Source organism: Salvelinus namaycush, chromosome 12 (genome assembly GCF_016432855.1).
Source record: "Salvelinus namaycush isolate Seneca chromosome 12, SaNama_1.0, whole genome shotgun sequence".
NCBI classification, from domain to species: domain Eukaryota; kingdom Metazoa; phylum Chordata; class Actinopteri; order Salmoniformes; family Salmonidae; genus Salvelinus; species Salvelinus namaycush.
In genome coordinates, this window is record NC_052318.1 from 13,279,196 (window position 1) to 13,302,905 (window position 23,710).

At 43.8% G+C, this 23,710-nt stretch overlaps 1 protein-coding gene across 1 annotated transcript in view; it reads right to left on the reverse strand.

The window, feature by feature from the left end:
• The window catches only part of lig3 (ligase III, DNA, ATP-dependent), a 28,730-nt gene extending 8,223 nt beyond the window's left edge, over positions 1-20,507 (reverse strand). The window contains exons 1-16 of the mRNA XM_039005205.1: positions 20,354-20,507; positions 19,342-19,908; positions 18,988-19,116; positions 18,587-18,796; positions 18,276-18,427; positions 17,843-18,009; positions 17,556-17,633; positions 17,224-17,392; positions 12,962-13,117; positions 12,496-12,627; positions 12,230-12,309; positions 11,694-11,781; positions 9,986-10,063; positions 9,376-9,499; positions 1,789-1,931; positions 1,233-1,307 (exon numbers count right to left, since the gene is read on the reverse strand). Coding sequence (XP_038861133.1) covers positions 1,233-1,307; positions 1,789-1,931; positions 9,376-9,499; positions 9,986-10,063; positions 11,694-11,781; positions 12,230-12,309; positions 12,496-12,627; positions 12,962-13,117; positions 17,224-17,392; positions 17,556-17,633; positions 17,843-18,009; positions 18,276-18,427; positions 18,587-18,796; positions 18,988-19,116; positions 19,342-19,888 — 2,328 coding nt within the window. The 5' untranslated portion in view covers positions 19,889-19,908; positions 20,354-20,507. The remainder of the gene's footprint in view (positions 1-1,232; positions 1,308-1,788; positions 1,932-9,375; positions 9,500-9,985; positions 10,064-11,693; positions 11,782-12,229; positions 12,310-12,495; positions 12,628-12,961; positions 13,118-17,223; positions 17,393-17,555; positions 17,634-17,842; positions 18,010-18,275; positions 18,428-18,586; positions 18,797-18,987; positions 19,117-19,341; positions 19,909-20,353) is intronic.
• Between the last annotated feature and the right edge of the window lie 3,203 nt (positions 20,508-23,710).

The following is a 23,710-nucleotide window of genomic DNA, read 5'->3' on the forward strand; positions in this document are numbered from 1 at the left end:
CAAAGAGACCAAAGATAACCCTGAAGGGGCTGCAAAGCTCCACAGCAGAGATTGGAGTATCTGTCCATATGACCACTTTAAGCCGTACACTCCACAGAGCAGGGCTGTATGGAAGAGTGGCCAGAAAAAAAATAAGCAAACATGTTTGGTGTTTGCCAAAAGGCATGTGGGAGACTCGCCAAACATATGGAAGAAGGAACTCTGGTCAGATGAGACTAAAATTGAGCTTTTTGCCATCAAGGAAAACACCATGTCTGGCGCAAACCCAACACCTCATCACTCTGAGAACACCTTTCCCACAGTGAAGCATGGTGGTGGCAGCTGTGGGGATGTTTTTTCATCGGCAGGGACTGGGAAACTGGTCAGAAAAATACAGGGAAAGTCTTGAGGGAAACCTGTTTCAGTCTTCCAGAGATTTGAGACTGGGACAGAGGTTCACCTTCCAGCAGGACAATGACCCTAAGCATACTGCTAAAGCAACACTCAAATGGTTTAATTAAGGGGAAACATTTAAATGTCTTGGAATGGCCTAGATGAAGCCCAGACCTCAATCCGATTGAGAATCTGTGGTACACCGGCGGAACCCATCCAACTTGAAGGAGCTGGAGCAGTTTTTCCTTGAAGAATGGGCAAAAATCCCAGTGGCTAGATGTCCCAAGCTTATAGAGACATACCCCAAGAGACTTGCAGCTGTAATTGCTACAAAAGGTATTGACTTTGTGGGGGTGAATAGTTATGTACGCTCAAGTTCTGTTCTTTTTCTTCTTTTCACAAAAAATATTTTCTATCTTCAAAGTGGTAGGCATGTTGTGTAAATCAAATGATACAAACTCCCCATACATCCATTTTAATTCCAGGTTACAACCTGGAATTATTTGTAAGGCAACAAAATAGGAAAAATGCCAAGGGGGGGTGAATACTTTCACAAGCCACTGTATAATGACTCAAAGCCACATCTTAATCACATGTACATTTTAGTCATTTAGCAGACGCTCTTATCTAGAGCGACTTACAGGAGCAATTAGGGTGAAGTGCCTTGCTCAAGAGCACATCGACAGATTTTTCACCTAGTCAGCTCGGGGATTCAAACCAGCAACCTTTCGGCTACCTGCCACTCCACTATGGAGAGCCTAACTTAATTGAAAAGCCTAAAGAAGTCTGGAGATTCACAATTGTTGTCCTTGAATAGAACCCAGCGGAAGATTAAAATGCATTAAACTATTAAATCTCACCTCGGGATCGCGGATAATAAAATCAGGGTAATAGTTCTTGATGATTTTCAACCAGCCAGGGATTTTACTGGGTTCCTGGAGACAGAAATGAGATGTACACATACAAACATTAAAGAACAGTCCTCATACTTTGTGAATTCCAAATACCCTCCTAGGCACTCCTGTATATCTGAAATGAGTGAATAGGTTTAAACAGCATGGTAATTGCTCCATCTTGACTTCTGATAGGCTTGGTGAAATTTGCGCCATACTGCTTACGCCTATTCAGGCATGCCTAGTCCCTAGGTCAGGGGTATTCAAATCTTACCCTACGAGGTCCGGACTACTGCTGGTTTTCTGTTCTACCGGATAATCAACTGCACCCACCTGATGTCCCAGGTCTAAATTAGTCCCTGATTTGAGGGGAAGAATGAAAAAAAAGCAGTGGAACTAGCTTCGAGGTCCAGATTGGAATTTGAGGGCCCAAGTTGGAATTCAGAAAAACCTATTTCACTAACAGGCCACTCAAGAGTGAACTGTCGGGCAGTCCCCCCCCCCCCCAAGCTGCTTGAGTCACCTTGCTGATTTTGATCACATCCAGCTCCTTCTGGAGTCGCGTCAACATGGCGTCATCGTAGCCTCCGGAGCACTTGGTCACGGTACACCACTTCTTAGAGTTGGGGTCAAAGCAGCCCATTAAGAAACTGGACATTATCCCGCCTGGTAGAGACATACAACACATTATAAAAACACATTCAAGTGAGGTATTTTTCTATACCCACAGCCCAAAATGGTCAGATTCTGTAGATGCTGGATATATAGACCACATCCCAAATGGCACCCTATTCTCTATATAGTGCACTAGTTATAGGGCTCTGGTCAAAAGTAGTGCACTAAATAGGGAAAAGGGAAAGATGCCATTTGGGATGTACACAGACTATACTAAGCCACGAGTTGCCATAAGTGAAATGAATGTTAGAGTAGATTTACACTGAACAAAAATATAAAACGCAAAATGTCGGTCCCATGTTTCATGAGATAAAAAAACGAAAACTAAATGTTCAATACGCACATGAAACTGAACAATGGCACCGGAGGAGATGGCTGCCGTTGTATGGGCTCCTAACCAAATGTGCTATTGTGTGCGTTTTTTCATTAAGTCGGACACGAAGGAAATACTTCAGACACCGGACAAGGCCCAAATCCCCGTCATTCGCATGAAGAAGAGACGGGGAAGTAGGTCTGGTGCCTTGTAAAGATCCGACGGCGAGTGGGTAATCCACCTCTACCATTAGTCTATTAGCCAAAGTGCAATCATTGGATAATAAAATGGATGATCTCCGATCAAGACTAACCTGTCAACGGGATATTAAAAACAAATATATTGTGTTTCACAGAGTCGTGGCTGAACGACATGGATAACATACAGCTAGCTGGGTTTTCCGTGCATTGGCAAGATAGAACAGCTGCCTCCGGTAAGACAAGGGGTGGCGGTTTGTGTCTATTTGTAAATAACAGCTGGTACACAAAATCTAATATTAAAGAAGTCTCAAGGTTTTGCTCACCTGAGGTAGAGTATCTCATGATAAGCTGTAGACCGCACTATTTACCAAGAGCATTTTCATCTATATTTTTCATAGCTGTCCATTTACCACCACAAATCGATGCTGGCACTAAGACCGTACTCAACGAACTGTATAAGGCCATAAGCAAACAACAAAATGCTCATCCAGAGTCTGCGCTCCTAGTGACCAGGGACTTTAATGCAAGGAAAGTTAAATCCTTTGAACCTAATTTATACCAGCATGTTACATGTGCAACCAGAGGGGGAGAGAAAAAATAAAATGAAAAAAAACTCTAGACCACCTTTACTCCACACACAGACGCATACAAAACACCTTCGCCCTACATTTGGCAAATCTGACCATAACTCTATCCTCTGGATTCCTGCTTACAAGCAAAAACTAAAGCAGGATATACCAGTGAGTCGCTCAATACGGAAGTGGTCAGATGAAGCAGATGCTAAGCTACAGGACTGTTTTGCTAGCACAGACTGGAACATGTTCCGGGATTCTTCCTATGGCATTGAGGAGTACACCACATCAGTCACTGGCTTCATCAATAAGTGCATTGATGATGTTGTCCCCGCAGTACCGTACGTACATACCCCAACCAGAAGCCATGTATTACAGGCAACATCCGCACTGAGCTAAAGGCTTGAGCTGTCGCTTTCAAGGAGCGGGACTCTAACCCGGACGCTTATAAGAAAGAAAGAAATCCTGCTATGCCCTCCGACCATCAAACAGGCAAAGCGTCAACACAGGACAAAGATTGAATCGTACTACACCGGCTCCGATGCTCGACGGATGTGGCAGGGCTTGCAAACTATTACGGACTACGAGGGGAAGCAGAGCCGCGAGCTGCCCAGTGACACAAGCCTACCAGACGAGCTAAATGACTTCTTTGCTCGCTTCGAGGCAAGCAACACTGAAGCATGTATGAGAGCACCAGCTGTTCCAGGACGACGGTGTGATAGCGCTCTTCGTAGCTGATGTGAGTAAGACCTTTAAACAGGTCAACATTCACAAGGCCGCAGGGCCAGACGGATTACCAGGATGTGTACTCCGAGCATGCGGCGACCAACTGGCAAGTGTCTTCACTGACATTTTCAAACTCTCCCTTACCGAGTCTGTAATACCAACATGTTTCAAGCAGACCACCATAGTCCCTGTGCCCAAGAACACCAAGGTAACCTGCCTAAATGACTACCGACCCGTAGCACTCACGCCTGTTACCATGAAGTGCTGGTCATGGCTCACAACACCATTATCCAGAAACCCTAGACCCACTCCAATTTGCATACCGCCTCAACAGATCCACAGATGATGCTCTCTATTGCACTCCACACTGCCCTTTCCCACCTGGACAAAAGGAACACCTATGTGAGAATGCTATTCATTGACTACAGCTCAGCGTTCAACACCATAGTGGCCTCACAGCTCATCACTAAGCTAAGGACCATGGTACTAAACACCTCCCTCTGCAACTGGATCTTGGACTTCCTGATGGGCCGCCACCAGGGGTAAGGGCAGGTAACAACACATCTGCCACGGTAATCTCAAACACGGAGGCCCCTCGGGGGTGCGTGCTCAGTCCCCTCCTGTACTCCCTATTCACCCATGACTGCATGGCCAAACACCATCATTAAGTTTTCCGACGACAAAACAGTGGTAGGCCTGATCACCGACAACGATGAGACAGCCTATAGGGAGGTGGTCAGAGACCTGGCAGTGTGGGGCCAGGATAACATCTCCCTCAACGTGATCAAGACAAAAGGAGATTGATTGTGGACTACAGGAAAAAGGAGGGCTGAGCACGCCCCCATTCTCATCATAGTGGAGCAGGTTGAGAGCTTCAAGTTCCTTGGTATCAACATCAACAAACTAACATGGTCCAAACACACAAAGATAGTCGTGAAGAGGGCACGACAACACCTATTCCCCCTCAGGAGACTGAAAAGATTTGGCATGGGTCCTCAGATCCTCAAAAAGTTATAAAGCTGCACCGTCGAGAGCATCCTGACTGGTTGCATCACCGCCTGGTATGGCAACTGCTCGGACTCCGACGGCAAGGCACTACAGAGGGTCGTGCGTACAGCCCAGTACATCACTGGGGCAAAGCTTCCCGCCATCCAGGGCCTATATACCAGGCAGTGTCAAAGGAAACTCCTAAAAATGGTCAAAGACTCCAGCCACCCTAGTCATAGACTGTTCTCTCTGCTACCGCACGGCAAGCGATACAGGAGCGCCAAGTCTAGGTCCAAAAGGCTTAAAAGCTTCTACCCCCAAGCCATAAGACTCCTGAACAGCTAATCAAAATGGCTACCCAGACTATTTGCATTGACAACCCCTCCCCCCCATTTTTACGCTGCTGCTACTCCATCTATGCTTCGTCACTTTACCTCTACCTACATATAACTACAATATCTCGACTAACCGGTGCCCCCGCACATTGACTCTGTACCGGTACCCCATTGTAAATAGCCTCTACTGTTATTTTATTGTTGCTCTTTAATTATTTGTTATTTTTCTATTTCCTTAAAATAGTTTATTTTAGTAAATACTTTCTTGAAACTGCATTGTTGGTTAAGGGCTTGTAAGTAAGCATTTCACTGTTATATTCGGCACGTGACAAATAAACCTTGATTTGAAAAGCTTATTTCTCTTGAATTTTGTCCACAAATTTGTTTACATCCCTACTGGTCAGCATTTCTCCTTTCCCAAGATAATCCATCCACCTGACAGGTGTGGCATATCAAGATGCTGATTAAACAGCATCATTGCACCTTGTACTGGGGACAATAAAATTCCACTTTAAAATAAACTCAGCAAAAAAAGAAATGTCCTCACTGTCAGCTGCGTTTATTTTCAGCAAACTTAACATGTGTAAATATTTGTATGACCATAAGATTCAACAGACAAACTGAACAAGTTCCACAGACGTGTGACTAACAGAAATTGAATGTGTCCCTGAACAAGGGGGGGGGTCAAAATCAAAAGTAACAGTCAGTGTCTGGTGTGGCCACCAGCTACATTAAGTACTGCAGTGCATCTCCTCCTCATGGACTGCACCAGATTTGCCAGTTCTTGGTGTGAGATGTTACCCCACTCTTCCACCAAGGCACCTGCAAGTTTCCGGACACTTCTGGGGGGGAATGGCCCTAGCCCTCACCCTCCGATCCAACAGGTCCCAGACGTGCTCAATGGGATTGAGATCCAGGATCTTCACTGGCCATGGCAGAACACTGACATTCCTTTCTTGCAGGAAATCACACACAGAACGAGCTATATGGCGGGTGGCATTGTCATGCTGGAGGGTCATGTCAGGATGAGCCTGCGGGAATGGTACCACATGAGGGAGGTACCTTTAATGCACAGCGTTAATAGCCTGCAATGACAACAAGCTCAGTCCGATGGTGCTGTGATACACTGCCCCAGACCATAACGGACCCTCCACCTCCAAAATCGATCCCGCTCCAGAGTACAGGCCTCAGTGTAACGCTCATTCCTTTGACGATAAACGCGAATCCGACCATCACCCCTGGTGAGACAAAACCGCGGCTCGTCAGTGAAGAGCACTTTTTGCCAGTCCTGTCTGATCCAGCGACGGTGTGTTTGTGCCCATAGGCGACGGTGATGTCTGGTGGACCTGCCTTACAACAGGCCTACAAGTCCTCAATCCAGCCTCTCTCAGCTTATTGCGGACAGTCTGAGCACTGATGGAGGGATTGTGCGTTCCTGGTGTAACTTGGACAGTTGTTGCCATCCTGTACCTGTCCCACAGGTGTGATGTTTGGATGTACCGATCCTGTGCAGGTGTTGTTACATGTGGTCTGCCACTGCGAGGACAATCAGCTGTCCGTCCTGTCTCCCTGTAGCGCTGTCTTAGGCGTCTCACAGTACGGACATTGCAATTTATTGCCCTGGCCACATCTGCAGTCCTCATGCCTCCTTGCAGCACGCCTAAGGCACGTTCACGCAGATGAGCAGGGACCCTGGGCATCTTTCTTTTGGTGTTTTTAAGTCAGTAGAAAAGAATCTTTAGTGTCCTTAGTTGACATAACTGATCTTAATTGCCTCCCGTCTGTAAGCTGTTATTGTCTTAACGACCATTCCACAGGTGCATGTTCATTGAACAAGCATGGGAAACAGTGTTTAAACCCTTTACAATGAAGATCTGTGAAGTTAATTTGATTTTTACATTTGAAAGACAGGGTCCCGAAAAAGGGATGTTTCTTTTTTTGCTGAGTTTATGTAGTTGTCACAACACGTCTATTGCCAGAGAATTGAAAGTTAATTTCCCTACCATAAGCATCCTCGAACGCCGTTTTAGAGATTTTTGCACTTTCTAACCGGCCTCACAACCGCAGACCACAACAGCCCAGGACCTCCACATCAGGCTTCTTCACCTGCGGGATTGTTGAGGAGTACTTCTGTCTGTAATAAAGCCCTTTTGTGGGTAAAAACTCTGCGCCTGGCTCCCCGTTATATTTAGCAGCCATGTCCACCTTTGGGCCAATGCCCTCCCAGGCCCACCTATGGCTGCACCCCTGCCCAGTCGTGAAATCCATTAGATTAGGGACAAATACATTTATTTCAAATAGATTGATTTCCTTATATGAACTGTAAAACCTTTGAAATTGTTGTATGTTGTGCTAATATTTTTGTTCAATTTACAGTTGAAGTCGGAAGTTCACATACACTTAGGTTGGAGTCATTTAAAACTTGTTTTTCAACCCCTCCACAAATTTCTTGTTAAGTATAGTTTTGGCAAGTCGGTTAGGACATCTACTTTGTGCATGACCCAAGTAATTTTTCCAACAATTGTTTACAGACAGATTATTTCACTGTATCACAATTCCAGTGGGTCAGAAGTTTACATACACTAAGTTGACTGTGCCTTTAAACAGCTTGGAAAATTCCAGAAAATTATGTAAAAGCTTTAGAAGCTTCTGATAGGCTAATTGACATCATTTGAGTCAATTGGAGGTGTACCTGTGGATGTATTTCAAGGCCTACCTTCAAGCTCAGTGCCTCTTTGCTTGACATCATGGGAAAATCAAAAGAAATCAGCCAAGACCTCAGAAAAAATTGTAGACGTCCACAAGTCTGGGTCATCCTTGGGAGCAATTTCCAAATGCCCAAAGGTACCACATTCATCTGTACAAACAGTAGTACACAAGTATAAACATCATGGGACCACGTAGCCATCATACTGCTCAGGAAGGAGACGCGTTCTGTCTCCTAGAGATGAACGTACTTTGGTGCGAACAGTGAAAATCAATCCCAGAACAGCAGCAAAGGACCTTGTGAAGATGCTGGAGGAAACAGGTACAAAAGTATTGATAGCCACAGTAAAACGAGTCCTATATCGACATAACCTGAAATGCCGCTCAGCAAGTAAGAATCCACTGCTCCAAAACTGCCATAAAAAAGCCAGACTACGGTTTGCAACTGCACATGGGGACAAAGATTGTACTTTTTGGAGAAATGTCCTCTGGTCTGATGAAACAAAAATAGAACTGTTTGGTCACAATGACCATCGTTATGTTTGGAGGAAAAAGGGGATGCTTGCAAGCCGAAGAACACCATCCCAACCGTGACGCACAGGGGTGGCAGCATCATGTTGTGGGAGTGCTTTGCTGCAGGAGGGACTGGTGCACTTCACAAAATAGATGGCTTCATGAGGCAGGAAAATTATGTGGATATATTGAAGCACCATCTCAAGACATCAGTCAGGAAGTTAAAGCTTGGTCGCAAATTGCTCTTCCAAATGGACAATGACCCCAAGCATACTTCCAAAGTTGTGGCAAAATCGCTTAAGGACAACAAAGTCAAGGTATTGGAGTGGCCATCACCAAGCCCTAACCTCAATTTTATAGAAAATGTATGGGCAGAACTGAATAGGCATGTGCGAGCAAGGAGGCCTACAAACCTGACTCAGTTACACCAGCTCTGTCAGGATGAATGGGCCAAAATTCACCCAACTTATTGTGGGAAGATTGTGGAAGGATACCCAAAACGTTTGACCCAAGTTAAACAATGTAAAGGCAATGCTACCAAATACTAATTGACTATGTACATTTCTGACCCACTGGGAATGTGATGAAAGAAATAAAAGCTGAAATAAATCATTCTCTACTATTATTGTGACATTAACATTCTTAAAATAAAGTGGTGATCCTAACTGACCTAAGACCGTAATTGTGAAAAACTGAGTTTAAATGTATTTGGCTAAGGTGGATGTAACCTTTCTACTTCAACTGTATATATTAAAATGAGAATCATGGTTGATCCGAGTCATTTTTCTACAGCAACCCACTTTTGGGGGACTGCCAGACAGTTCATTAAAAAAAAGAAAAGTTGATTAGCTCAGTCAGGTCAGGTGTCAGTGTAGGGCTAGAACGAAAATGTGGTCTGTTGTGATTGTCCTAAGAGAGGGTTGGGAAACACTGCCTTCTATAGCATTACGTCGTATTAATTAGTGCTAAACGTTTTACAACAGAAACCGTTTGTATCACATTGTAGTCTTTAGGGCAAACAGTTCATGTTGCAAAGCGGTGTGCTACGGTGTTTACTAATGAATATGACCCTGGTATACTGACCATTTGAGCCTTTGCCATAGAAGGCTCCCAGCACCACCAGGTCTGCTGTGTCGGCCATTGCTCCCTCATTCAGGTAGTCCTTCTTTACCTTCAGCCAGTGGCGCTTCCCTGGCTCATAGGTGCCCTTTGAATTCACAGATTATGATCAATTCACATCTGTGTATTGTTACATAGGTGTGTTTTTACATTATATCAACCCTCTATTCAGGAGAAATAAATACATGTTTGCCATTTCCCACAGATAAAATGCTGTAGAAAAAAATATTAAGACTTGGCTTCTTGTTTCACATTGTTCCTAATAACATCAATTGCTCATTCCCAAGCCCCCAGATGTACAGGCTATCGGTAGTAAAGATGTGTACAGTAGAGTCAGGGGCCTAGCCCAAAAACAACCCCTAGCCCCTACTACCTCGGCACTTAAATAGATTTAAGAGGATTGGATAGGTATAAGCAAAAACAGAAACAAAACATTACACCACCTATCGAAGGGCAAAATTGGAGCTACTGCCTTAATTGCTTATATATCTTTCAGATGTACATTAAGTACCTACCTAGGTGGTAGGTGCTAGAGGTTATTCCTGGGCCGGGTTAGAAGTTATTTCTGTCTCACCTTGAGGTCTTTGAGGACCAGCCCCTCCAGTCCCTCTCTGATAACCCGTGTGATCATCTCGGCCAGGTCAGCCGCCCTCTGTGACAAGACAGTAAACGCAAACAACCAGCACATCAGGGTCATGTTCAGTAGGCACAAAAACGTTATGAAACAGATAGTACCTCCGTTTCTATGTGAATTTGCCCAGTAAGAAACATTTGTCTTAGTTCTCTGTTGCAAAATGTTTTGCTACGGTGTCCCCGAATGAACGTGACCAGTTTCACTCTGCTACATGCGAGAATCCATTGGCTTGGTTGATAAGTTCGAAAGACACGGTTGAAGGAGAGTAGTTGCAAATATATATATTTTTTTTAATCTGGCACACGAGACACCCGTCTGATTCACGCCTGTCTCAGTGGACTAATCCATTGCGGAGGCTGCGGGGTTAGCACACCAGTATCACCAGTGGTACATTTACCGTTAATTCTCATAATTTCTAATCTACAACGTTTGTTTGGTTACGGTCATTTCTGTTAAAGCATTCAATATATTAGTCTTTTACCGTTCTCATTGTCGACACTATTTGCGGACCGCACAACCTAGGCTACACATGTGAGGAACACATTTTGGTTATATTCATTCCATTTAAGAGTTGTCAATTTATTAATTGTCTTTTGTTTGGAGTGCTCCTGTCAATGGTGAGTAGGAACGCGCAGCTGATTACGCATAGAAGTAGGCCTAGGCTACCTGGCCTGCGCGCAAATGTAGGCTAAATGTGCCCATTTGGGGATCTGATAGTATTTCTGATTGTGGAGCTTCTTAAAGTAATTGTTTCTTTGCCTCAAACAGTAAGTAAGCAAAGTCTGTTTTTACATCCATTGAGAATGACAAAAGTTCCTCAAAGTAGCCTATTTGTAAAATCTTTCCAGCCCTCTTTCGATAATCACACAAAGATATCATGCTCTGATCCGGTGGGAACATCATAAAATAGGCCTACCCGATATAGCCTACAGCTGTGTCTGGCCAGAGCTCACTGGTGCAGGAATATTTTATACAATGTAGCAAGTGTGCTAGCAGGTGCTTCAGGTGGGACGAAGTTGATACAATGTTTAAAGTTCCTTGCACAAGCAATATAATATTTATTTTTAAAATCAGGATATTGTCTACCTGCAGGCTGCAATGTTTTTATTTGTTTGGCTTTATGTAAGCTATTTTTTACAAAGTTAGCAATGGAAGTTACTTCTAGAATTTTGATTAACCACATAATGAAACTGTTCCATGAAAACTGGCACACAGATCGGTAGAAATGGTAAGATAAATTGGCACGCCAAATGGAAAAAGGTTGCCGACCCCTGGTGTAGCCTATTACCAGCAACTTCAGGAGCTTAACAGCAGAATCTGCAAAGGCCAGCAGCAGCTGGAGGAGGGGTCAGGAACAGTTTTTCCCCCATCTGGTTACGCCATCTTGATCTTGGCTCCCTCGAGTCATTTGTGTGTATTAATTATTTAATCACAGTGTGCTTAAAGCACCAGACAAGCTCAGTAGCCTACATATAGTTGATTTTATTAAAAACAGTGTGTCTATATAGGGAAAAATACACGTTTAAAAATGTAGACCAATCAATTGGTCGAAAAGAAAAAACAAATCTCGGTCAACCAAGATTTGTTTGTTGTTGTCAGGGACAGCCATAAAGGAGAGAAGTTTCAGACGTGACGTGGGTCTACATACAGTGACGTGCTTCATCTCGGAGAACAGGATCCTGTTGGGAACCTCCACCATGTTGTCATGGAGGAACTTCCTTCGTTCGTACAGGGGCCTGTGGAGGAGAGCACGGTTGCGTTCAAATAGCCACGTAACAGAAGAAAATGCTCCAAAATGGAGTGAAAGAGGGAGATACCATCTAAACTTCTCCAATAAGAGTCGCTCATTTTCCACTGCAAAATGTTTAAAGGTTTTGCTATGGTGAGCCCCAATGAACATGACCCAGGCTGTGACTTTGAATGTGTGTATAAAAAAATAAATTTAAAAAAGACTGGATCAAACAGAAATGAATGCAGACAGACAATGAACATGATATTCACAATATACAGTACATCAAAGCTTCTACAATAGGAGTTGAGTGGACACAAGTAAACTGTCCATGCAGTTGTTAAAAAAAAATATTTCAGCCAACTCAAGGATGAGTGAATGTAAGTTCATAGTGAATTCAATACAGGCCTCAGTGTTGTAAATCTACAGAGAGAAGTGACTACAGAAAAACTTACTTCTCCATCAGGCTTACGCCGTTGAAATAGATGCAGTCGAACACAAACAAGCACACTTTGGCGTCTTCGAAGGCTGCTTTCTAAAAAAGGAGAGAACCATTTCTCCTGACACGCTCTCTTGCTCTGTATCACACACACAACAGCCCCCCTTACCATCACACACACCAGCCAACACCCCCTCACCCCACACACAGCCCCGCAAATCCAAACAAGTGTACACTCCAAAGAGAGGTCAGTGGAAAGATACATTTGGCAGGCATGCTCACCTTGTGCACCCCCAGTGTCCCGAAGGGCAGTGGCTTGCTGGTGTTGGTGTCGATGAGGAGCACCTCGGCATCCAGGATCATGCTGTTGCCACCAACGAAGGCCTGAGGGATGAACTCTTTAAAATGGGCCACCTGGAACACAGAGGCTTTGGGTTAGATATGGAAAGGCATCAAAACACCAAGGGGCATCAGAAGGGGAAAATGCTTTAAAAACAAATTATACTTTTTTGGCTCAAACACATTTAATCTTGTTTGTACAGAGGACACATCTAGGCTAGGGAGCAGTCTAGGGAATCAGTGAAAGGGATGGCCTTGAAAAACAAATGGTCTATGCTGCCCAGTCCTCAAAACCGTAATCAAACAGAGGATTTGTTTTACACTTTCCGACTTGCTTATCCAGAATCGGTAAAGAGTTCAGGTGGAGTTGAACCATGCAGCTTCTCTCAGAGTGTGTGTGTGGTCTGACCTTGTGTGGCAACACAGGTTTAAGGCTGCGGCTGAAGTAGCTGAAGTGGTCTCCATTCTTGTGGACCTGCACACGCTCGCCGTCGTACTTGATTTCAGAGTACATGCCGTTGGGGCACTTCTTCATGGCGTACTGGATGGACTTGCATGCCTCAGCCTGGGAGGGAGAACCAATGACTTGTATTAGCCCCATACATTGGACTAGGGAAACCTATAATTATAGTTGGGTCTGCCTTCAGTGTATTCAGCTCTTCCTAGGTTTGCAGACTCTGCATTGGAAACCTGGGTCTGTATGTATCAAGCGTCTCCGAGTGGGAGTGCAGATCAGTTTCGCCTTTTATATCACAAAAAATAATTTTACATGGACACGGGGACCTGATCCAAGATCAGCACTTCTACTCTGAGACACTTGATACATACTGTACAATGCATTCGGAAAGTATTCAGACCCCTTCACTTTTTCCACATTTTGTTACGTTACAGCCTTATTTTAAAATGGATTAGATTGATGGGGAAAATAATACAATAATAATAATAATACAACAATAATGACAAAGCAAAAACAAGTTGACATTTTTGCAAATGTATTAAAAATAAAAAACTGAAATAACATTTACATAACTATTCAGACCCTTTACTCAGTACTTTGTTGAAGCACCTATGGCAGTGATTCCAGCCTCGAGTCTTCTTTGGTATGACGCTACAAGCTTGGCACACCTGTATTTGGGGAGTTTCTCCCATTCTTCTTGCAGAACCTCTCAATCTCTGTCAGGTGGGATGGGGAGTATCGCTGCAAAGCTATTTTCAGGTCTCTCCAGAGATGTTCGATCTGGTTCAAGTCCTGGGTAGGCCAATCAAGGACATTCAGACTTGTTCCTAAGCCACTCCTGCATTAACTTGGCTGTGTGCTTAGGGTCGTTGTCCTGTTGGAAGGTGAACCTTTGCACCAGTCTGAGATCCTGATTCACCGTAGGGATGGTATTGGACAGGTGATGAGAGGTACCTGGTTTCTTCCAGACATGACACTTGGCTTTTAGGCCAAAGAGTTTTGGCCTTCATCAGACCAGATAATCTTGTTTTTCATGGTCTGAGAGTCCTTTGGTGCCTTTTGGCAAACTCCAAGCGGGCTGTCATGTGCCTTTTTGGTAGAGTGCTGCAGAAATGGTTGTCCTTCTGGAAGGTTTTCCTCTGTGGAGATGGGAGCTCTGTCAGAGTGACCATCGGGTTCTTGGTACCCTCCCTGACCAAGGCCCTTCTCCCCCGATTGCTCAGTTTGGCCGGGCGGCCAGCTCTAGGAAGAGTCTTGGTTGTTCCAAACTTCTTCCATTTAAGAAAGATGGAGGCCACTGTTCTTGGGTACCCTTCCCCAGATCTCTGCCTCGACACAATCCTGTCTCAGAGCTCTACGGACAATACCTTTGACCTCATGTCTTGGTTTTTGCTCTGACATGCACCGTTAACTGTGGGACCTTAGACAGGTGTGTGCCTTTCCAAATCATGTCCAATCAATTGAATTTACCACAGTTGGACTCCAATCAAGTTGTAGAAACATCAAGGATGATCAATGGAACCAGGCTATACCTGAGCTCAATTTTGAGTCTCATAGCAAAGGGTCTGAATACTTATGTAAATAAGGTATTCATTTTTTTAAATATAAATTAGCAAACATTTCTAAAAACCGGTTTTCTCTTTGTCATTATGGGGCATTGTGTGTAGATTGATGGGGGAAATAATTATATGAATCCATTTTAGAATAAGGCGGTAATGTAACAATGTGGAAAAAGTAAGGGGTCTGAATACTTTCCGAATGCAGCGTACATATGGCCCCTGGTTGGGAGGGAGGTCTTACTGTAGGTCTGCTTCAGTGTTTAAGAGGAACCTAATACACTGAAGCAGACCTTTGTTAACATTTAGTTGAGGGATGATAACCCACTCACCTTGGGGCAAAATACATTAAAGTAATACTGTACAGGTTGGAAAGCTGTTCATTTTTACTGTTCTGTACGTGGGTAGCATGCTTCAAATGTTAAAGAACATACAATTTTACTGCGAGGATACATTTACATTCCATTCATATTTCTGCTGTGTATACACGTTGTGTCTGAGGTGACTTGCGCACAGCATGTCTTGCGACATCGCTCAGTTGTAGTCAATTGCTCTTGGGAATACACAGTTTTTCTGATCACAGAATCCCTTTCTCAACCAGCTGAAACGTTAAATGAGCCCATCAAATCACATGTTATTGGTCACATACCCATATTAGCATATGCTACTGCAGGTGTAGGGAAATGCTTGTGTTCCTAGCTCCAACAGTGCAGTAATATCTAACAATTCACAACACACACAAATTTAAAGAAAAAGAGTTAAGAAATATCAATATTAGGACGAGCAATGTCGGAGTGGCATGGACTAAAATACAGTATATACATATGAATTAAGGCAGTATGTAAACATTAAAGTGACCAGTGATTCCATGTCTATATAGGGCAGCAGCCTCTAAGGTGCAGGGTTAAGTAACCAGGTGGTAGCCAGCTAGTGATGGCTATCTGATGGCCTTGAGATAGATGTTTTTCAGTCCCAGCTTTGATGTACCTGTGCTGACCTCACCTTCTGGATGGTAGTGGGGTGAACAGGCCATGGCTCTGGTGGTTGATGTCCTTGATTATATATTTTTCCTTCCTGAGACGCTGTAGGTGTCCTGGAGGGCAGGCAGTGTGCACCCGGTGATACATTGGGCAGACCGCACCACCCTCTGGAGAGCACTGTGGTTGCGGGCGGTGCAGTTGCCATACCAGGCGGTGATACAGCCCGACAGGGTGCTCTCAATTGTGCATCTGTAAAAGTTTGTGAGGGTCTTAGGTCCAAGTTGAATTTCTTCAACCTCCTGAGGTTGCGCTTTCTTCACCACACTGCCTGTGTGGGTGGACCATTTCAGATTGTCAGTGATGTGTACGCCGATTAACTTTTTGAAAAAGCTTTTCACCTTCTCCACTGCGGTTTTGTCAATGTGGATAGGGAAGTGCTCGCTCTGCTGTCTCCTGATGTCCACAGTCAGCTCCTTCGTTTTGTTAACGTTGAGGGAGAGGTTATTTTCCTGGCCCAACTGCCATCACCTCCTCCCTGTAAGCTGTCTCATTGTTGGTAATCAGGCCTGCAACTGTTGTGTCATCTGCTAACTTGACCATTGAGTAGGAGGCATGAGTGGCTAAGCAGTCATGGGTGCCCTTCAGGAAGTCCAGGACCCAGTGGCAGAGGGCGGGGTTCAGACCCAGGGCCTCAAGCTTAATGATAAGCTTGGAGAGTACTATGGTGTTGAATGCTGAGCTATAGTCAATGAACAGCATTCTTACATAGGTATTCCTCTTGTCCAGATGGGTTAGGGCAGTATGCAGTATGATGGCGATTGCATCATCTGTGGATCTATTGGTGCGGTATGCATATTGAAATGGGTCTAGGGTGTCAGCTAAGGTTGATGTGACATGATCCTAAACTAGCCTCTCAAAGCAATTCATGATGACAGAAGTGAGTGCTACGGGGCGATAGTCATTTAGTTCAGTTACCTTTGCTTTCTTGGGTACAGGAACAATGGTGGCCATCTTGAAGCAAGTGGGGACAGCAGACTGGGATAGGGAGAGATTGAATATGTCCGTAAACGCGGCTAGGGATGAGGACGTCGGCCACGGAGAACCAACTGTACTTGGGAGCGGGCAGCGTCGGTGGCACTGTGTTATCCTCAAAGCGGGTGAAGGTGTTTAGCTTGTCCGGGAGCAAGACGTCGGTGTCTGCGACGTGGCTGGTTTTCCCTTTGTAATCCGTGATTGTCTGTAGACCCTGCCACATACGTCTCATGTCTGAGACGTTTGTCTCTGTTCTGACATTTTGCCTGGTTGATTGCCTTATGGAGGGAATAACTACACTGTTTGTATTCAACCATATTCCCAGTCACCTTACCATGGTTAAATGCGGTGGTTCGCGCGAATGCTGCCATCTATCCACGGTTTCTGATTTGGGTAGGTTGTAATAGTCAAAATGGGAACAACATCTGCTATCCACTTCCTGATGAACTCAGTCACCATGTCAGTGTATACATTCAGTAGCAGGTGTGTGTACTGACTAAGTGTGTGTCAGAGTGAGTTTGTTTGTGTGTCAAGTTCATGTGTACAGGGCGAGTATGTATGCAGAGGGCGAGTGTGTGCATGTCTGCTGAGTGTATGTGTGCATCTGTGTGTGTGAGAGCATGTGTGTGTATGTGTGTGAGCTCACCAGCATAGGCTGCACTGGGGTCATGAGGGAGGCTTCAATAGTGAGGAGCTTCCTGGGGCCTGAGCCGTTGATGGCGTCCTGCTGGTTCCTCAGCACGCGCTCTATCACGTCCCCTAGGTTACGGGAGGCCTTGAAAGCGTCGTAGGCATTCGGGTCCACTGCATCCAAGCTGTTCATAAGATACATTTGATTGAGAAGTTGGTTCAAATATACTGCAATAAGTTTCAAAGTTCATGTATGCTTTGAAAGCTCTAGTATATTAGGTTTAGAAGTTGTAGCGTAGGGTTTTAATGTTGTCGTGTCAGGTTAGGAGTAAATCTAAGGTGACTTACACATGCTTAGCTCCAGAGTTCATCTTTAGATCATGCTTAATGAGTCTGATGATACATTTCAGGTCATTGCCGGTGCATCTGCAACAAAGACAGGGTTGACTTGTGTGAGTATGGCTGCAGTTATATAATTTGATTATATTCAGAAGTTGACTCTGTCCCTTAGTCTTTAGATGCATAATATGTTGGTGCAGTAGAAGGAATTGTGGACAGATACTGAATTACTAGGAATTTTAAGATGTCAAATCATTAAGTATAGGTCTGCTAATAGGAAGACATTTTTTTTTTACTTTTTGGATATGTCCTCTAGCTCTTTCTGCTGGTCATCCTCCTTGGTTAACTGGGCCAGACGGGTAAGGGACGCATCCACTTCCTGAATCGTGAGCAGACTCTTGGCGGCTGGCGGGAAAGACTTGCCTTCTTCAAAAAACATCCTCACTGTCTCCGACACATCCCCCTGTACGCCCAGAATAAAAATTATACTCAATACACGTCAGTCCTGAAACCCCCAATTCTGGGACCACATGGGCTGTATGTTGTGATAGCCTACTCAGCATAACCTACCATTTATGTCTGACTATGTACTAGTGTTTGTTCCCAGCTGTGTTTTGTGTATGCAATGAGAGATGTGCTAAGATTGTCCTCTTATATGACAATGAACATGAATCTGAATAACTTGTCAGAAGCACTGACTGTCATGTTCTGGACTCAACAAACACTGGCCTGTTCCAGATCTCGCACCATCTCCTCCTGGTTGCAGTTGAAGATGCGGCTGAAGAGCTTGACTATCTGTTTGTCGTTGAGGTTGTACACACTCTTCACCACCCCTGGGAGAAGCAGCTTCACCGTCAGGTACACATCTCCCTTGAATTTATCTGGTAGGGAGAAGAGAAAAAGAAAATTAGGTATTTAAGTAATTCTACTTGCCTACTTAAAAAACTACCTTTGAGGACAACATTCAATGCAGTACAATACTGCAGAGACAATTTACAACATAAATTAAGCTACGCACGCACGCACGCACGCACACACACCTCCCCCTGAGCCTTTCTTCAGGAAGTCATGGATGATCTGTGTCTTGACGTTGTAGCTATTCTTGTCTGCCACCATGGCACAGAGCTTGCGGAACTCCCGGAGCAGGCTATCCTTGTGTTTGGGGTCACAGAGCTGTGCGGAAAGAGGACTGCCCTGGTTGGGTTTGGCTGGGGATGGGCCTGGGCTGCTTGAGCTCCCAGCTTTAGTAGCTGATTGGACAAAGGACAATATGATTGAAAAAAATAAAGACAAGATAATACAGCAGGGTTATGTTCTGGTGGAATGGACAGAATAAAATAGTTTTGAAACTGAAAACACAAACATTTGCACTTTTGTAGCAGGACTAGCTAGTTTTCAGATGTGCACACTGGTTGATCCATCCACTGGAATACCCTCTCACCTGTGAAGCCAGAGAACTTCCGTGGTGCATTCAGAGAAGGGTCAGCAGGCGGAGCTGATAGCTGACCACTGTTGTTCAGCTTGGCTTGCACCTTCTTCTTTGGGCTCACGTTAGCTTTGGCCATCAAGTCTGAAAGAGAATTAAAGAGTTGTTAACTGGCGTCTCAATTAACATGACAAGAAACAAGAAAAGTTTAAAGACGTCAAAATATTTTCTTCCATGGTGAACAACACCAACTTGAATGCCATGACATGCACCCTATGAGTCGGTCAGTATATGCATTACAAAAAACATTTAATTTCGGCATGTGGAACTTAATCTTGCTACATTGACGGAAGTATATAAACATTGTACCTCCAACAAGTTTGTTGATGAGCTCCTTGTCCTCATCCTGCAGCTCCTCCCAGCCCTCCAGGTCTGTGATGTCCTCGATCTTCTTAGTGGTGGCCCGGGCCCGCTCCAGCTTATCAAAGATACACTTCACATGGTACCACTCCTTCATCTCCCCGGCAGACTCACTGAACGGGTTAGGCACAATCTTCCCGATGCGGGTCAAGCCCTTCATGATTTTGTCCTTACACTTCTTACATCCCGCAGTGCCACGTTTGGCATACTCCACACAGTATCTCTGTTCAGCCATGTCTGTCTGGTTAGTACAATAGTGACGCCAGCAAATCTTGAAATTGGAATCTAGTGAAAGACTGCGATTCCAAGGGGGCTTGGTGCACTGATGGCAGTCCAAGGGATAGGGGAGGATGCCCCTACAATGGGGTAGAATTTGGAAGTTTGCAGATAAGGGATAAGCGACAAACAGTTTCCAGGTGGGTTGACACCTGCACAGTTTCCCAAAATGTATATTGTAGACAGTCTTAAGTGCCAATGAAATACAGAATCTCTGCATCCAATTTGGTTTGGTGATATCTAAAATGTAAAAAGGTTCAAGGTTATTCACAACGATGCATTGCAGTATAGATAATAGCCAACTATCTGCCTGGAATATAGCTAACTAGTTAAGTAATTAGCTAGCTAGATGGTGCTCTCCCCCCCGCATTTGGCGATTAGCCAGCTAGCTAATAGTTAGCCAGCTAGCTAACAACAAACCCATAAAAGCTAGTTCGTGTATGGAAATGGAGATGCTGTCCAGACAACGCCATATAGTATGTATGGAGTAGCGTATTACTCCCTAAAGTAATGAACGTTTCACAACAACACTTAACCGTAGCAAGCTAGAAGTATGACAACTCGCTAAAACTCGTTACATGATTGCAGTCATTGGCTAACTGGTTGCTACCTAGCTAACGTTAGCTTTTAGCTAACTTTAACCAAATGTGGTAAGGTTCAAAATGGGCTCAAACATGTTATTTACCTTGGTTTAAAGTGGGGGAGGAGGCTCATTAGCTTAAATATTAGAAACACGGTTCACTTATACTAGCTAGCAGCTATAGGCTACACAGTCATTGAAAAGGCAACACTCAGTTCCCTTTAAGTCCTAGCTAGCTACCACGCTTCCTCTTTGTTCGCCTGCGTTTCCTGGGTTTTGCGCATGTGCGGGTATGCAGACAGAAATGGTAATGAGACGCAAGACCAAATCAAATTGTATTTGTCACATGCGCCTAAGACAACGGGTTTAGACCGTACGGTGCTTTCAAGCCCTTCCCAGCGATGCAGAGTTAAAAACAATAACACTAAGACAAATACTAACACAGGAGGAATAAAATATACAAGAAAGGAGCTTTATACAGTGATTAGCAGTAGGCTACCAGATCAATATGCAGGGGTACGAGGTATTTGAGGTAGATTTTTTATGTACACGAAGGCAGGGTAAAGTGCAGGCAAAGTTTACATGATTGAAGATTATTCTAAATTCTAACCTTGTGTCATTATACCATGCATTATTACTACACAAACACCGCCAGAGTGCTACCCTGAGGGTCCTTTACTGCAGGGTTTCCCAAACTCGGCCCTGGGGCCCTAACCAACTCATCATCAAGCTTTGATTATTTTAATCAGCTGTGTAGTGCTAGGGCACAAACCTTAAAGTGCACCCAGGTGGGGCCCCAGTACCGAGTTTGGGAAACACTACTTCACCACTACACGCAAATACTTTTCCAAAAAATATAGAGCTCGCCAGCTTGTAGTCCTAAAAAACTGAAATTAGTTATTGGTTCGTTCAGCCATTCCTATGGGGAAAGAATGTAGTTTTGGGATAACTGACGAAAATAAGATCTGAGGTTAACACAGACTTAGGAGATCTTATACATTTTGTCCTAAGAGATAATATCAGTCAGTCATGACCTTTATGAATTATGAAGCCTTTATGTGCTTTATGTTCTTGTTTTGATTAAATAAAATGCTTCACTAGCTGATTAATATTATCTCATAGAACAAAATGTATAAAATATACTAAACCTGTCTTTACCACAGACCTTATTTTTGGTATTTGTAAAAAAAAAAAAAAAAAAAAAATCACCATGGGCTTTGGCCAAATCAAATCAAATGTTATTTGTCACATGTGCCAAATACAACAGGTGAAATGCTTACTTACAAGCCCTTAACCAACAATGCTTTAAGAAGTTAAGAAAAACGTGTTTAAGTAAAAAATAGATAAGTAAGAAAAATTGAAAATAAAAGTAACAAATAATTAAACAGCAGCAGTAAAATAACAATAGCGAGACTATATACAGGGGGTACCAGTACAGTGTCAATGTGCGGGGGCACCGGTTAGTAATTGAGGTAATATGTACATGTAGGTAGAGTTAAAGTGACTATGCATAGATAATAAACAGAGAGTAAAAGCAGGGTAAAAAGAGGAGTCTTGGTAGCCCTTTGATTATCTGTTCAGGAGTCTTATGGCTTGGGTTTAGAAGCTGTTAGAAGCCTTTTGGACCTAGACTTGGCGCTCCGGTACCGCTTGCCTTGCGGCAGCAGACCATTTTTAGGGCCTTCCTCTGACACCGCCTGTTATAGAGGTCCTGGATGGCAGGAAGCTTGGCCCCAGTCATGTACTACCCTCTGTAGTGCCTTGCGGTCAGCGGCCAAACAGTTGCTATACCAGGCAGTGACGCAACCAGTCAGGATGCTCTCGATGGTGCAGCTACAGAACCTTTTGAGGATCTGAAGACCCATGCCAAATCTGGCTTTGTTGTGCCCTCGTGCCCTTGTGTTTTTATTTTTTTTATTTTTTTATTTTACCTTTATTTAACTAGGCAAGTCAGTTAAGAACAAATTCTTATTTTCAATGACGGCCTAGGAACAGTGGGTTAACTGCCTTGTCAGCTCAGGGATTCGATCTTGCAACCTTCCAGTTACTAGTCCAACACTCTGACCACTAGGCTACCTCGCTCGACCTGCCACCCCAGGTCGAGCCATGGCGGAGTTAGTGCCTACAAAAAAACACCATTACTGTTGCTCTCTATTGAGAAAATATTGCACAATCCAGGGCACGTTCACCAAGACGCAAAGTTTTGGAACGTTCAGATAGCATAGTTCTATGTAGAACAAACATGCCTCTCTGATCGCTGCCAAATGTTTTTCTAACATGTATTGACTCAGGAGGTGAAAACTTATCTAATCAAGCATTGTACTTGTGTATTAATTTACTCATACCGTAATTTACTCATACCTTTTATGAACGTTTTCGATTATTGAAATGTAATCGAACATGTTCATAAAAGACATTAGGTTGGAGTAAATTAATACACAAATATTAATATAATTTTAGACATATCTTAAATTACAGCGTTTTCATGAATTTGATGATATCATCTTGAAGTCCATTCAAGAGATTATGGGACATGAAGTAAAGTGGAAGTGGCCGTCACTTTCACAGGGTATACCCAATTTTAGCTATCCACTTACCTGGCTAGAAATACTTTAAGGGATGAGAAATTCTTAGTGTTTTTGGCCTGGCCATAGACTAAGATAGACATCCCATCTTTGTATCTGTCCCATTATGGCATCTGTAAGAGCATGGGCAGCACCATTGAGGTCATCTTCATTTTAAAGTAGTCAATTTACTTCTTCTACTACTTCTATGAGTTGGCAAACAAACTGAAAGGGTGCATACTGCCACCTCGAGTGTGTTGTTTGAACAGTTATAAAACAGGTATAAAGCCAAGGTTGGCGATTTACAGCCACCTGCAGTTATGGAATGTTTGCTCATGAGTACAATTCATTGGCTTATCTCTCCTGATGACCTAGATGGAATTACAGTTGAAGTCGGAAGTTTACATACACTTAGGTTGGAGTCATTAAAACTTGTTTTTCAACCACTCCACACATTTCTTGTTAACAAACTATAGTTTTGGCAAGTCGGTTGAGACATCTACTTTGTGCATGACACAAGTCATTTTTCCAACAATTGTTTACAGATTATTTCACTTATAATTCACTGTATCACAATTCCAGTGGGTCAGAAGTTTACATACACTAAGTTGACTGTGCCTTTAAACAGCTTGGAAAATTCCAGAAAATTATGTTATGGCTTTAGAAGCTTCTGATAGGCTAATTGACATAATTTGAGACAATTGGAGGTGTACCTGTGGATGTATTTCAAGGCCTACCTTCAAGCTCAGTGCCTCTTTGCTTGACATCATGGGAAAATCAATTGAAATCAGCCAAGAAAAAAAATTGTAGACCTCCACAAGTCTGGTTCATCCTTGGGAGCAATTTCCAAACGCCTGAAGGTCCCACGTTCATCTGTACAAACAGCAGTACGCAAGTA